Source organism: Exophiala aquamarina (assembly GCF_000709125.1).
Source record: "Exophiala aquamarina CBS 119918 chromosome Unknown aczIA-supercont1.4, whole genome shotgun sequence".
NCBI lineage: Eukaryota > Fungi > Ascomycota > Eurotiomycetes > Chaetothyriales > Herpotrichiellaceae > Exophiala > Exophiala aquamarina.
Genome location: NW_013550584.1, coordinates 277,681 through 291,243, shown reverse-complemented (window position 1 = coordinate 291,243; position 13,563 = coordinate 277,681). Strand labels below are relative to the sequence as shown.

General features: G+C 51.2%; 5 protein-coding genes across 5 annotated transcripts; 4 read left to right on the top strand and 1 right to left on the bottom strand.

Annotated features, from left to right (window-relative positions):
* Nucleotides 1-147: 147 nt before the first annotated feature.
* A1O9_05250 (PTH2 family peptidyl-tRNA hydrolase) lies at nt 148-816 on the top strand (the record flags this gene model as incomplete). Its single annotated transcript, XM_013404469.1, has 2 exons — nt 148-457; nt 512-816. The coding sequence occupies 2 exons, from the start codon at nt 148-150 to the stop codon at nt 814-816; spliced, it is 615 nt and encodes a 204-aa protein (XP_013259923.1).
* A 1,213-nt stretch (nt 817-2,029) lies between these two features.
* A1O9_05249 (homocitrate synthase, mitochondrial) lies at nt 2,030-3,637 on the top strand (the record flags this gene model as incomplete). The annotated part of the gene is made up of 3 exons (XM_013404468.1): nt 2,030-2,123; nt 2,173-2,305; nt 2,371-3,637. The coding sequence occupies 3 exons, from the start codon at nt 2,030-2,032 to the stop codon at nt 3,635-3,637; spliced, it is 1,494 nt and encodes a 497-aa protein (XP_013259922.1).
* Nucleotides 3,638-4,410: 773 nt separating this feature from the next.
* Nucleotides 4,411-6,211, top strand: A1O9_05248 (sphinganine-1-phosphate aldolase; the record flags this gene model as incomplete). Its single annotated transcript, XM_013404467.1, has 2 exons — nt 4,411-4,505; nt 4,582-6,211. The coding sequence occupies 2 exons, from the start codon at nt 4,411-4,413 to the stop codon at nt 6,209-6,211; spliced, it is 1,725 nt and encodes a 574-aa protein (XP_013259921.1).
* A 265-nt stretch (nt 6,212-6,476) lies between these two features.
* On the bottom strand, nt 6,477-8,528 carry A1O9_05247 (uncharacterized protein; the record flags this gene model as incomplete). The annotated part of the gene is made up of 5 exons (XM_013404466.1): nt 6,477-7,399; nt 7,474-7,674; nt 7,731-7,801; nt 7,858-8,035; nt 8,117-8,528. 5 exons carry the CDS (start codon nt 8,526-8,528, stop codon nt 6,477-6,479), a joined length of 1,785 nt encoding a protein of 594 aa, XP_013259920.1.
* Nucleotides 8,529-9,952: 1,424 nt separating this feature from the next.
* Nucleotides 9,953-11,188, top strand: A1O9_05246 (uncharacterized protein; the record flags this gene model as incomplete). Its single annotated transcript, XM_013404465.1, has 1 exon — nt 9,953-11,188. The coding sequence occupies one exon, from the start codon at nt 9,953-9,955 to the stop codon at nt 11,186-11,188; it is 1,236 nt and encodes a 411-aa protein (XP_013259919.1).
* Nucleotides 11,189-13,563: the final 2,375 nt, after the last annotated feature.

Here is a 13,563-nt window from a genome sequence, read left to right as displayed (position 1 = left end):
AACAAATGGTGGCTGCCAAGTCAAGTTGCAGTACAGGGTATGACATCAGTTAGCAAGGAGATGTGACTGGCGAAAATGGTACCATTGTTATGAAGTGACTCAACGTCCCGAGATTCTCCAGTATACGCCCCTCCTCGGCATCTCGACATGGCTGAGAAAGCGCCTCCTTCCGTTGCAGCTGTCGCTGTTTCTTCTCTCTTCCTAGGCCTACTGGCCGGCTATTTCCTCGGACAGGGATCTAGCATTGGACTTTTCGGCAGTCCCAGCCCTAACGAAGCAATGAAGAGCTGGCCGAACAGCTACGATGTGAAAGTCCATGCTGATTCTAGCGATGAGCAGGCTGATGACGAGGAAGAGGAGGAGGACGGAGACGGTAAAGAACTAGGTGATTTCCGAGATTCAACGGATGAGGTCAAGTTGGTTCTTGTTGTGAGGACGGATCTTGGGATGGGAAAGGGTATTTAAGCTAGCCTTCTTTGCATAGGGCACATGAAGCTGACCATTACGACAGGAAAAATCGCGGCCCAATGCTCCCACGCAACACTTGCATGCTACAAATACCTCATCCATCATTCTTCATCAGCCTCGATCCTAAAACGATGGGAATATGGCGGTCAAGCTAAGATCGCTCTACAAGCCAAGTCTGAAGAGGAGCTGGAAACGTTCCAAGCACAAGCCATGAGCCTAGGTCTTTGTGCACGAATCATACACGACGCTGGGAGGACCCAAATAGCAGCTGGCAGTGCGACAGTGCTCGGAGTCTTAGGTCCAAAGAGCGTTGTTGACTCGGTCACTGGGCATCTGAAGCTTCTCTAATTCAAGGAAACCAAAGATCACAAGTTTTCAAAATACGGCGATCGTCCTTGCCCCTTGGCTAGTACTTCTACCTGGCCAGCAAACCCCCTTATGGCTAATGAGTTCGCTCATCAAGCGCTACGGCAAAGTCACTCACTAAATAAGGGAGAGTGGAGCCCGTGGACGATCCGGCGCTATGTCGATCAGTGAGAGAATAAGTTGAGTTTCATTCACCACGGTTTGGTCTGTGAGCCCCTGGTGTATGAACCGGTCAGTCACTCGCGGCTTCAACACTGGTCTCGAGATGCTCACAGAAGTATTCGGTCGGCATGGACAGAATCTGACGGGCTATTAAACAAACTGAGCTGAAGTCAGGGTTTAGGAACCAACTCCCTCTGGCATGGCTATTTGCTCGTTCTCGATTACTTGGGTGCCTCGAGTCTCTACGACTCACGGACAAAGCCTTTCCTGTCAACGTGGGAGGTGCTTTTACCGCGCGAGGTGGATACAGGCACGATCCTACGGCCAAACGCAGAATTCGTGGATACTCATCCCGTCTCTCCACGGATGCAGATCTGTATTGATGAGATACGCACCACCTTCCTTGCACATACACACTTAGACACAAACATAGAACAGATCCAACCCTCACAGTATTGGGACTGTACGTATGCAGTACATGCATAAATTGCCATCCCGTAATCAGATTAGTGGTGGTTGGGTTGTCGTTTTCACGTCATCTGTGATTGGCCGGGTAAAGGAAAAACTATTGTTCCATGGCAGAAGCCGAAGACCGGAGAGGTCCGTTCAGGTCATGCCCAGCTGGGAAGCGAGTTCCGCGGCAAGAAAATGGATGGGTAAAGTGACACAAATGACACAGATTTTGGAGCTGAGACCAAACCCTGGTCCTCGTCTGACGTGAGGAGTTTCCTTCCCCGCAGCCTCCAAGATTTGCTGCAGCTGCTGTGCTCGCCAGATCAAATTTTGCCTCGAACCAGTTTTCCTCGTTCCCCCCCTCCACTCTAGCATCACTCACCCACCGGACAGTGCTAGTACTTGGTACACCTTTTTGACTCATATCCTTGCAAGCACTTATTTATTTCCAGCCTCACCGCCTGTAACTGACTCTCTCATACACTTCTCTGTCTTCTCCTCTTTTTCTCGACATCCGACCTTCGTGCTCTCCAACATTCACACTCTCGCTTCGCCTCTGCTGTAGTCTTCACTGCGCAAGATGTGTCCAACAGCAGACGAGGTCGAGACCAACGGTGTGAGTGGTGCCTCAAACAGTACCAATGGTCATAGCAATGGAGTAAATGGTAACGGAAGTATGTCTGCTGAATCGCTTCCGTCCAATCCGCAACTAAAGTATTCTAGCACATCCAGGTTTCACCGGTATCAACACTCGACCCGAACCTCAGAACAAAAATCCCTATGCTCCAGTAGGAGACTTCCTCAGCAATGTTAACAGATTTAAGATAATTGAAAGCACGTTAAGAGAAGGCGAGCAGTATGTCACATCGTTCCCTGCAAGCCCTACTTGGTATCAGTTCACTGACTTGGGCATGCGATCAGATTTGCAAACGCCTACTTCGATACCGCTAAGAAGATTGAAATCGCCAAGGCACTGGACGAGTTTGGTGCCGACTACATCGAACTCACGAGCCCTGCCGCTTCAGAGCAATCCCGCAAGGACTGCGAGGCTATCTGCAAGCTTGGTTTGAAGTCTAAGATTCTGACTCACATCAGATGTCACATGGATGATGCGAGAATTGCTGTCGAGACAGGTGTCGACGGTGTTGATGTTGTCATTGGCACATCCTCGTTCCTAAGAGAGCACTCCCACGGCAAGGATATGACCTACATTAAGAACACCGCCATCGAGGTTATCAACTTTGTCAAGTCACATAATATCGAGATCCGATTTTCCAGCGAAGACTCTTTCAGATCCGACCTCGTTGACCTCCTATCTCTTTACCAGGCCGTCGACAAGGTTGGTGTCAATCGAGTCGGCATTGCAGACACTGTCGGATGTGCGACGCCCAGACAAGTCTATGACCTGGTCCGAACTCTCCGTGGAGTAGTCAGCTGCGACATTGAGACTCATTTCCACAACGACACTGGCTGCGCCATTGCCAACGCATACTGCGCCTTGGAGGCTGGTGCCACTCACATCGATACTTCTGTCCTTGGTATTGGTGAGCGAAACGGCATTACCACCCTCGGTGGACTTATGGCTCGAATGATTACTGTGGACCGTGACTACGTCAAGAGCAAGTACAAGCTCGAAAAGATCAAGGATATTGAGGAGTTGGTGGCCGAGGCCGTTGCCGTCAATATCCCATTCAACAACCCCATTACTGGATTCTGTGCTTTCACCCACAAGGCGGGCATCCATGCCAAGGCCATTCTTGCAAATCCAAGCACATACGAAATCATTGACCCTTCCGACTTTGGTATCGGCCGATACATCCATTTCGCATCAAGACTAACCGGCTGGAATGCCATCAAGTCGAGAGCACAACAGCTCAAGATCGAAATGACTGACGCACAATACAAGGAAGTCACAGCAGCCATCAAGAGATTGGCTGATATCCGACCCATTGCCATCGACGATGCCGACTCGATCATTCACGCCTATCATCGAAACGTCAAGCTCGGCAAGGCCAATGCACATGAGATTGAACTACCCAACATGACGGAGAAGGAGAAGAAGCTACTAGCACAGAAGCAACAAGAAGACCAGGCAGCTCCGGAGAAGCGCAAGCTAGACGAGACTGTTGAGGATGAGATCTCCCATGAGCAAGCGATCAAGAAGTCCCGAACTAGTGTCACTGCGTGATCGACTTGGCCACAACCTGGCCTGGATTTAATGCATTTTAACGGAGGATTTTGATGATTGTAACGGTCCGTAGAATTCAATATGCTTGGAAGCTGGAGGCGCCATATCTGGTGCGAGTTACCTTTTTCCAGCTGCGGTTTGTACATAGCAAAAGCTAGAGAATCAGCTGGTTCGGGTTGGGATACTCTGGACAAAAGTGGACATCTAGATTTACACGTACTAGAGACGAATAACCCACAACCAAAATGAAATATTGTGATACTACTGGTAGACTGAAGAGCTGCGGCAGTTAAGATCCACTGCTCTGTGGGCCGTGGCACAGCTTCGAATCAAAGCGAGACGCGGTTGCAAATACATTGCGGTATGCGAGGACCCTATAGTACCTAAGTATGTGAAGGTGAGATACAGCTATGTACAGTCCTCGACCGGGGTTGGTATAATTATCGCTGTTTTTGCAAGGCCGAGATGGACGGCCTCAACGAAATACGATGTAATACGAAATACGAGGGTAGGCCAATAGCCGCGGTCCAGGTTGTTGGTACAGACGAGTCGGCGTCATTTTTCGAGACAGCGCGATGGCGATTGCGGAGCAACCTCAGGGTAGCAATTGACTCTATGGTAGTTAGTGCTACTCCTACTAGAACTCCGTCCTCTGAAGGCATGTGAACAGCCGAAAATACTCATCATCACCGAGCAATTCTATTCCTCCATCAATCCCCCCATATACCTACAATTCATGAATCCTCAATAACAGGCACTAATCACGCCCCGCCATGGGCTCTTCGCCGCTCCCCGTCAGCTTGCAGAGCAAGTTCCTGAATTCCAGACCTGCATCTCGTCTGCGAGATTACCGAGGGAATCTCGACATGTATGTCTTGCACACTGCTGCTGGATTCGTTGGATCCGAAAAGCATGCACTATATGACTAACAATCTTGCGGCCAGTGTCCGAAATCTCGTCTTTTTCTTCTTCGTCCTCGGCATCGTTCGCAGATCCTTCTATTTCCTTCGTGGCCATGGCATCGTCGGCTCCATCCTCCTCGGCGTCCACAAGGCTCATAAGACCGCATACAAGATCTTCCTGAACCTCCCCGGCGTACGGAGTCAGGTGGCCAAACAGCTGGCCCTGACTCGCAAAGGCCTCGAGGAAAAACTGGCGCCTATGGGCCCTGGGACGACTCGATATCTCACTCTCCCCAAGGAGCCATGGACGACCGAGCAGCTTCGTGCAGAATTGGAAACGCTCTCTTCCATGAAACGTACGAGATGGGAGGAAGGTAAAGTGTCCGGCGCAGTTTACCATGGCGAGAAAGACCTGTTGGACATCCAATTCGAGGCAATGAGGCTGTTCAGTGTTTCGAATCCCATCCACGCCGATGTCTTCCCAGCAGTGAGGAAGATGGAGGCCGAAGTTGTGGCAATGGTTCTAGCTCTGTTCAACGCCCCTACCTCCGGCGCAGGAGCTACTACATCTGGAGGGACAGAATCCATTCTCATGGCTTGTCTCTCTGCAAGGCAGAAAGGCTACACGGAAAGGGGTATAAGACACCCTGAGATGATCATTCCGAGCACTGCTCACGCCGCCTTCCTGAAGGCAGGCAGTTATTTTGGGATCAAGGTCCATCAAGTCGTTTGCCCGGCACCCGAGTACATGGTCGATGTGCACCGTGTGCGAAGGCTGATCAACCCAAACACAGTCCTCCTTGTTGGATCTGCACCAAACTACCCGCACGGTATTGTCGACAACATCCCGGCGCTGTCCAAGCTCGCCGTATCTTACAAGATCCCACTCCACGTTGACTGCTGCCTCGGCTCTTTCCTGATGCCATCATTAGCCAAAGCTGGATTCCCCTCTCCCTGGGCGGATGAAGGTGGCTTCGATTTCCGCCAGTCTGGCGTCACTTCCATCAGCGTCGACACCCACAAATACGGATTTGCCCCTAAGGGAAATTCATGTGTCCTCTACCGTAACCGACAATTCCGCGAGTATCAATACTTCCTGTGCCCGGAGTGGTCGGGCGGAGTCTACGGCTCACCCTCGATAGCGGGTTCCCGACCGGGCGCTCTGATCGCAGGATGCTGGGCGAGCATGATGTCCGTAGGCGAAAAGGGCTACATCGACGCGACGCACAAGATCGTCTCCACGAGGATCACTATCCAGAATGCGATTACCGAGCATCCCTCTCTGAAGGAGACCTTGTCCATAATCGGCAGCCCCCTTGTCAGTGTTGTGGCTTTCGAGTCCAAGGACCCGGCCATCTCCATCTACGACGTCGCAGATGCCATGTCTAAGAAACACTGGCACTTGAACTCGTTGCAGTCTCCAGCCGGCGTGCATGTCGCGGTGACGTTGCCGATGACGAGGCCTGGCGCTGTGGATGGCTTAATTGACGACCTCGTCGCGGTGGTCACGGCTGAGAAGGAGAAGGCCGTTGAGAGAGTCAAAGCTGGTGGCCCGATCGAAAAGGGTAAAGGCAACTCCGCCCAGCTGTACGGTGTCGCCGGCAGTTTACCGGATAAGTCTGTGGTTGGCCAGATCCTCGTCGCGTATCTTGACACTTTGTACAAGGCATAAGTGAGTTTTTGGGCTTGCATTACAGTACAACTAGCTTTGTATCACACAATAAATGAGGTGCGAGCGTCGGGATTTTGTTGGCGGTGGTGAGTTCGAGATGCCCATTTAGCTAGCATGGAAGCGCTGAATTTGTGATTGGCATGCATTTGAGGTGCTTCAGACTGCAGTCTAGCAATATATCATGATATTTAGATCCCCGCTTGAGTGTCCTCTTCTTCCTCACCCCATTGCCCAAAGCTCCGTTGCATGCATACCTTAAGGAAGTTTATATTCTCCTAGGTAAAAGCCCTTCATTCGACCACCTCTGGCCCCAAATCCCAGACTTGCCGGGCGCATAGACGCCATTTGGATCCAGCGCATCCTTAATAGTGTTATTCAGCCTCAGCAGCGCCGAGCTGTTCCACGAATACGTGCCCATGACCTTATCCTGCAGCGCCAGATGCGTCCTGTACTCACCCATGCCAAACTTCGCGCCTTCCTCCACCAATTCCTCCATCAACGCTCTCGCGCGCCGTCTAGAATCCGGATCCATCCGATCATAGATAATCATCACGATATGATGCATCTCCCTCCCACCGGGGCAAAACGTGGGGAAGTAGTCGAACCCCCATTTCTCATGAAGCCGTTTGGTGAGATTATACTGCTTGACGGCATCCGCGCCCGTCAGCGGGCTGATGGGACTGAACGCCGTGTGCGACCCGTTCGGCAGCCACATGACCCAGTCGAGCTCGCGCAGGTCTGGTGTGCCGCTGTAGATCTTGACCCTGCTCCGTAAGTAGGAATGCTCCGGCGTCTCCTCCGGGAACATGACCTTGGAGCCGGGGATCCGCCCGAACGCCTCGCGGATCACCTGGATGTTGGCGTTGCGTACCACGTCCGGCCCGTACACGCACAGATACAGGATCCAACGGAAGTTACCCATCCAGAGCTTCGGCGCTACCACCTCGTCGATCTTGGAGTGCGGGATCGGCCCAGGGTGTGGCCAGAAGGAGGCCTTGTCGCCGTACACGCTCGCTTCTTGCATGATGTGCCGGAGGTGCGGGACGTTGGAGATGATGCCCCGGATTTTCAGCGGCCGGAGCTCCTCGACGATGTCGTGCAGATCTTCTTCGCGCGGGAAGGTGATTTGGAAAGTTTGGTGGCCGCCTGGGTCGGGCATGAGCCAGACTTTTCGCACGGAAAACATGGCTGTGTCAGTACATTGTTCGTAAAACCAGCTAGTGTTGTAGCCAGGATCAGGGCTTTGAAGTGTTTGGACTTACAGCCCATCTTCGTCACAATCCCGTAATTCGATTGAGTGAAGATGCCGTCATGATAAGGACCGAAGCCGTATGGAAACAGTTGCCATGTATTCGCGCTTCCGTGCGAGGTGTTTTCAGAATCAGGAAGAGCTCCCATCCCGGTCCTCACAACGTCGCCGTTCGGTAGCACGATCTCCATACCGCAATGCATGCCGAAGTGATCTGATGAGACTCAGAGTGGACTCGTCAGGCTTAATCGTGGGCACGGAGCCACCTACCTCCGTACGGTGTGTACCCTACGCCGCGATCCAAGGCATTCCCCATTATACTCCCGCCGCCGAGATCAGGGCTGAAGGGATGTTAGTGGGGCATCGGATAGTAATTTCAAAACATTTCTTCACTCACACGTCGACCCAGAGCTTCTTCCCCGACTCTTTGATCGCATCAAAGAGCATGTAGTACGAGACACCTGGTTCGAGGAGACAGAAGGCACTCTGTTCGTTCAACTCTAGAACCTTGTTCATCCTCCGTCCCATATCGAGCACTACAGAGCCTTGAACGCGAGCAGCGGCACCCCCATAGCCTACCAAGCAAAGCAGAACCAATGTCAGCACAACAGCCCTATCTCTGACATTTTAAGAAGCAGGAGGCCATCAAAACGTACCGAAATTCCTTCCCATCGAGACAGCATAAATAGGGATCAGCCATTTATTGGCCCAACGAACGACATCTTGAACCTGCCCGACACTGCCCGGTGAACAAACGGCACTGTTGACGAAGTAACTTTCCTGGTCGAGCGCATACACGTCATGTGTCAGTGGCCGGTGTAAATACCACCCGTCGTCGAGGTCGCCGTCGACCAACTCCACGAACCCGTCGACGAGGGGCTTCAGGTCGTCGATAGCGGCGTTGAAGTCCTCCCGAGTGATCCCAGGAGGCAACACCGGAAGGTCTGCACCTGATCCCGCCCGCGGGTGGATATGCGATTGATTGGCGTTTTCCTCGAATTTCTTCTTCACGCTGTTCGCATACTCGGTGACGCGCAAGGGGATTCCAGCGGCGTATTGTTCAGTCATCGTTGCATTTGACTTAGCGTTCGCCTGCAATACCTGGTAGTCGACGTATTGTGGAAAAGATCAAGCGGGGGCTAGTATTCAAGAGAGCAGCCCGTTCGATTTCGTGGTTGCCACTTCGCTGGAGGCAACTACTCGGTTTGGCTTTATACCTCACATTCCACTTCAGAGATATGCATGGTGGGGCCTTGTCCACAGCATGGCACCTCCTCCACATGGCTGGCGACTTGCAGGCGAATCAGTGCATCGGGCTCCAAGTGAGTTAGTTGTCCGTGAGGGGCGATCTCGGTACACAGAGTGACAGGTACACGTAAAGCTATGAACAAGGCTCGGGGGTTGTGGGGTGTGGGGTAAGGGAATATAAAAAGGCCCGCCAGATATAGGAGTACATACATATCATACTGTATGGTTGACAAATGGACACCTACCTGGAGGTGCAAAAAGTGCCTCCCCCGATCTCACCAACGTTCACTCCATTATTTTGCGGCTGTTTAAAAGTCTGATCAGCTTCAAGTCTCGAAGTGCGATGTATCACTATTGTGAGCGGGCCTGGTATTTCACGTATAATTAGTATATTCACCGACGGCATAAGCCTTGATATTGGTGCCCAAAGACATGTTCCAGGAGGTTTGGAATACATGAGTACTTGCTACATGCTTGCGCAGCCACATGTCGAGGAGGGGGTCAACGGGTAAGACAGTGCTGGCGACACCTCCCACCCAAATCCTGTTAATGCACCAAACACACGCTGGCTTTCCGGGCTGAAATAGGCACTCGCTATTTCGGTTCTGAGAAATGGAGATAATAAAGATCTGGAAGCCCTCTGAAGAATTATTCATTAGGACGCCATTGTGTTGTTGATGGGAGTGAAGAGACAGAGGGGCCTTATGTTAACAATGTCCCAGCTATAGGTGTGTTGGAGCAAGACTACTTTCGCTTGCGCCTATATTTTGACAGTTCTTCCAAGTGGTCATTGAGGTGTTCTTCTTAACCAAAGAGTTTACGAAGATGAGATTGAGATATTTTGTGCCTGCCTCTGTCCTCCTTTCCTGGCTATGCTTGGTGGCGTGGCTCTAGGACGTTGTGGTCCGCCGTAGTGCCCCAGCATGCTAGAACGGTTAGCATGTCTTGGCTCGCATCATTGGCACGTGCGGAGCTCCCGCCTGCGCCTCGTGTCCAGCACTGCTACTGCTTTGCTCGTATGTCGTCCTGCAATTGTCCAATCCTCCTCGTTGTATAGCCTCGTGAGGTTTCCAGTCCATTAATTCACTATCCTCTAGTTCAGCACCAAGTAAACCCCCTTGCGATCATTCTTCGGGCTGGCATAGCCTGTCCTTTTTTGAGCGTTTCAACCTTGAATTGTTCCTCGTCGCTGCCCAGTCTCACTCACTACACTCCAAAACCACCAGTCCCCGGCAAGGCCAAATATGTCTGCAACAAAGCGAATCGACAAATGGGAGATAGATCGCTACTGGGAAATCTTCTCTTCCCTTGTGCCACCTCCTGTCGCTCCCCACTCTCGCCTGACCAACCAGGCCGCAGCCAGTGTTCTGCGGAATTCACAACTTCGCGATGATCAGCTAGAAAGAGTGTGGGATCTGGCGGATGTCGACGGAGACGGCGAGCTTGACTTTGAAGAATTCTGTGTGGCTATGCGCTTGATCTTCGATCTGGTCAACGGCGAATATCAAGATGTCCCTAAGTCCCTTCCAGACTGGCTAATTCCTGAGAGCAAAGCGCATCTTGTCGCCGCCAATCGAGCATTATCAGGCCACCAGCAGGCTCAATTCGAAAGGATAGAGGATGACGAGGATGATGCCGGGCTTAAAGACGGGTTTGATTGGTACATGAACCCGGATGACAAGCACAAGTACGAGGAGATCTATTCAGCCAACAGAAACCGGAGAGGAGAAATTGGCTTTGAAAACCTGCACTCTCTATACTCAAGCTTGGATGTGCCGGACACCGATGTGCGAAGTGCGTGGAACCTGGTCAATACCAGTGGAAGAGACACAATATCGAAAGAGGCGTGCATAGCGTTTCTTCACATCCTCAACTACCGCCATGAAGGCTACCGAATACCTCGGACTGTTCCGCCCAGCTTGAGATCAACATTCGAGGGAAATAAGATTGATTATCAGATCGACAGCATGAGAAACCGGCCAAACAAATATGATGAAGACACCACATTGGGCCGGAAAGCCAAATTTGGGGACGCATATCTGAGTCGTATCGGCGGCAAGGGAGGCTCTTCTTATCAACCCAAGGGAACTGATTTCTCCGATGTGGTGGAAGATGAAGACCTTGAAAAGGTCAGACTCCTCCGGGAATTGCGGGAGCTCGAATCACAGCATGATGCAGCTACAGCAGCAGCAGAAAGACGACGAAATCAGAGGCAGGAAAATGGGTCACGACAGGGCGGGAAGACTAATTGGACATTGGTCAAGCGTGAAGCACAGCAGATGTTGGAGTACAAGCAGCGACAATACGTGGATTTGAATTCTGAAAATGCCAACAAATCCGGCAACGATATCAAGAGGTTGAGGGATGATCTGGCTTTGGTCGCCGAGCAGATAGACGGGCTTGAGTCTCATCTAAGGAAACGAGAAGCTGAACTGGACAATGTCCGTCGAGAGATCGAGGTTGAGAAGACAGGCAGATAGATGGAGATGCAACTCGCCCTCACCGACGGCAGAATAGCAATATCTCAAAGCGTGGCCTTTGGAAATAATAAGTCAAGGAGGCAGGCGTGTTCCTGGGAGGTATATCCCTGAGAAGCATTGTCTGTACATGTTGTACAACTCTTTGTAGTTTACTTGAAGAAGCGCGTGCACCGTTCCCATCCGATCCGTGAATGCTCTACCTGTCCGTCCTTACTTTTCGGAGTCCATCGGTTGTAAATGTACTTCCTCGCTTGAAGTTTGCTAGAAAGTCAAAAGTGTCAACACCTGTATCGTGTTGCTGTGTAGGTGTGGGAGGACTGACCATCAGCTTCTTCCCAAGCTCTTCCAGCGCCGAACCCGGTTCCAAGCCAAACTGGCCATGCTCTTCGCTTAAACAGCAGCACTGAGAATATAACGCCGAAGGAGAATCCGAGTGACGATCTGATCACGAACGAGGATATGGCGCGGTCCCACTGGAAGAAACGGCAATCGTTAGTATCTTCTGACACAGGTTTAAATGTCTCACGTGTCTGTTGAGAGCGTGGAAGGAAAGGGTCCTGCATTGAGCGGAGCGATGGACGGTGCGAGGTACAAGGCATGGAAAGCATTGGAAATCCTCCCTGAGCGTCTCCGGGCGCGTACCTTCTCGTTCAGTAGAGCTTCGCTCACGGGTTTTGATTTGGGTGTCGGTATGGGAGGAGCGGATACATTGTCGTCCGGCATGATGACCAGCTGCAGTCGGTGGTTGTCAGAGCGGTAGAGCCGAGTTGGAAGGGAGCAGCACTCAATTAGCTGTGCAACCGAACCGAATATATCTGCGACAGTCTAGAGAATGGTGGGTGGGCTAGTATAGGATGTCGCAAAACCTCAGGGCTTTTTCTGTTTGTTCGAACTTCCAACTAAGCTTGGGGAAGCTGTTGCGTTACGCATCGGAGCCGGAATAACTCGTGAAATCAGGTGCGGTATTGACCAATTGCGGTGGCTCTGGCCGGGAAAAAGACGTCAAACTTACGCCGAGCTCACGTGCAATACGCCTTGGCATTTGAGTCGTTGTCGAGCAAGTCCTGCTGCATTTGGCTTCTGAATCTTCGTCACCTGGGTGTCTAGCTGTCTACCTTAGGTTGTTTTAGAGGTTGAACTACACGTTACCCAGGGCAAGCTGATAGCCAAAATGCTTTGCGATTTTGCATCTGCTCGGAAAGCAGTGGGGTCGAGTGTTCTTTGAGGTCATGATGGAATTTATCTACTCGAATTCCACAATGGCCCAGATGGTGAGTTGAATTCAAGGGCATATTGAAGATGATAGTACTTGTAGCATTCAAGACTAGCCTATTCCTAGCAAAATCAAGTTCCTTGCACAATTGTCAGTCAAGCAGCCTTCCGAACTCGAAACGACATTGCCCGGCACTTGTTTCTCCTGTCTGGTAGGCGCCGCTTCGGCTTCAAGTTGAAGTCGCAAGGCGGGGTATCCCTGAAGCCGGCGAACGAGCACAAAGCTTGCTTCTGACAATGCGAGGTCCTTTCCCAAGGATGTTCTGAATCAGTGAAGAAACAGGATATAAGCACAGCCAATATTGGCGAGCTTGCCATCTAAACACCGCTTGGCTTGATGTCATGGGCATCGTCGCCGAAATGCTCCTTGCGACAATGCGTGTAATAGGGGCTGAATGTGATGCCCGCATTCTTTGGGACGAATACTAGAGTCTTTCCGTCCAGACCTCCGCCTTTTGGGAGCAATGTCTTCCTGGTCGTAGATCTGGTATTCATAGGTATCTGGGTATAGAATCCGAGGGATGTAGTACTGATTAGTTTTGCTCATACGGACCGCGCAGCTGTCAGAGGCGTAATCACACCGACTCAGCTTGAGTGAAATTACCCTCACCCAAAAAACTGAGTAGCAGACAGACCTTCGTACTCCAAGGCCTATATCTGAATTTCCTGTCAGTGTCTCCGGAGCAGGTCTTCCGCACCGTGAAAGCGTGTCTCTACGATGGCTTTGATGCTGCGAGGATCTGGGGTGAAGTACCAAACATAACCAAACATGTACGCCACAAAGGTAATGCCCAGGCTCTCAGTGAATCAATCCACTGGCAACACCAGGATATCATCGATCATGACAGTTCCAAGAGCTTATATAATCCTCAAGCATCTGCTAGCGGCTATGCCTAGCTATTAGTAGTTAGTACTGTCGTTAGCGTCAAAGACCGAATTTTGATGGATCTTGGCAAAAATTTCCACGTGCTGTGGAGTTTGGGGAAGTTTCTTGACTGATACCTGCATTGTTGAAATTGAGCAAGAATCCACCAGTCCTTTGGTGCTCATTTACTAAAACCTAGGACTTAAATTCTTTATCCACAGTGATGTTAAAATGGCAA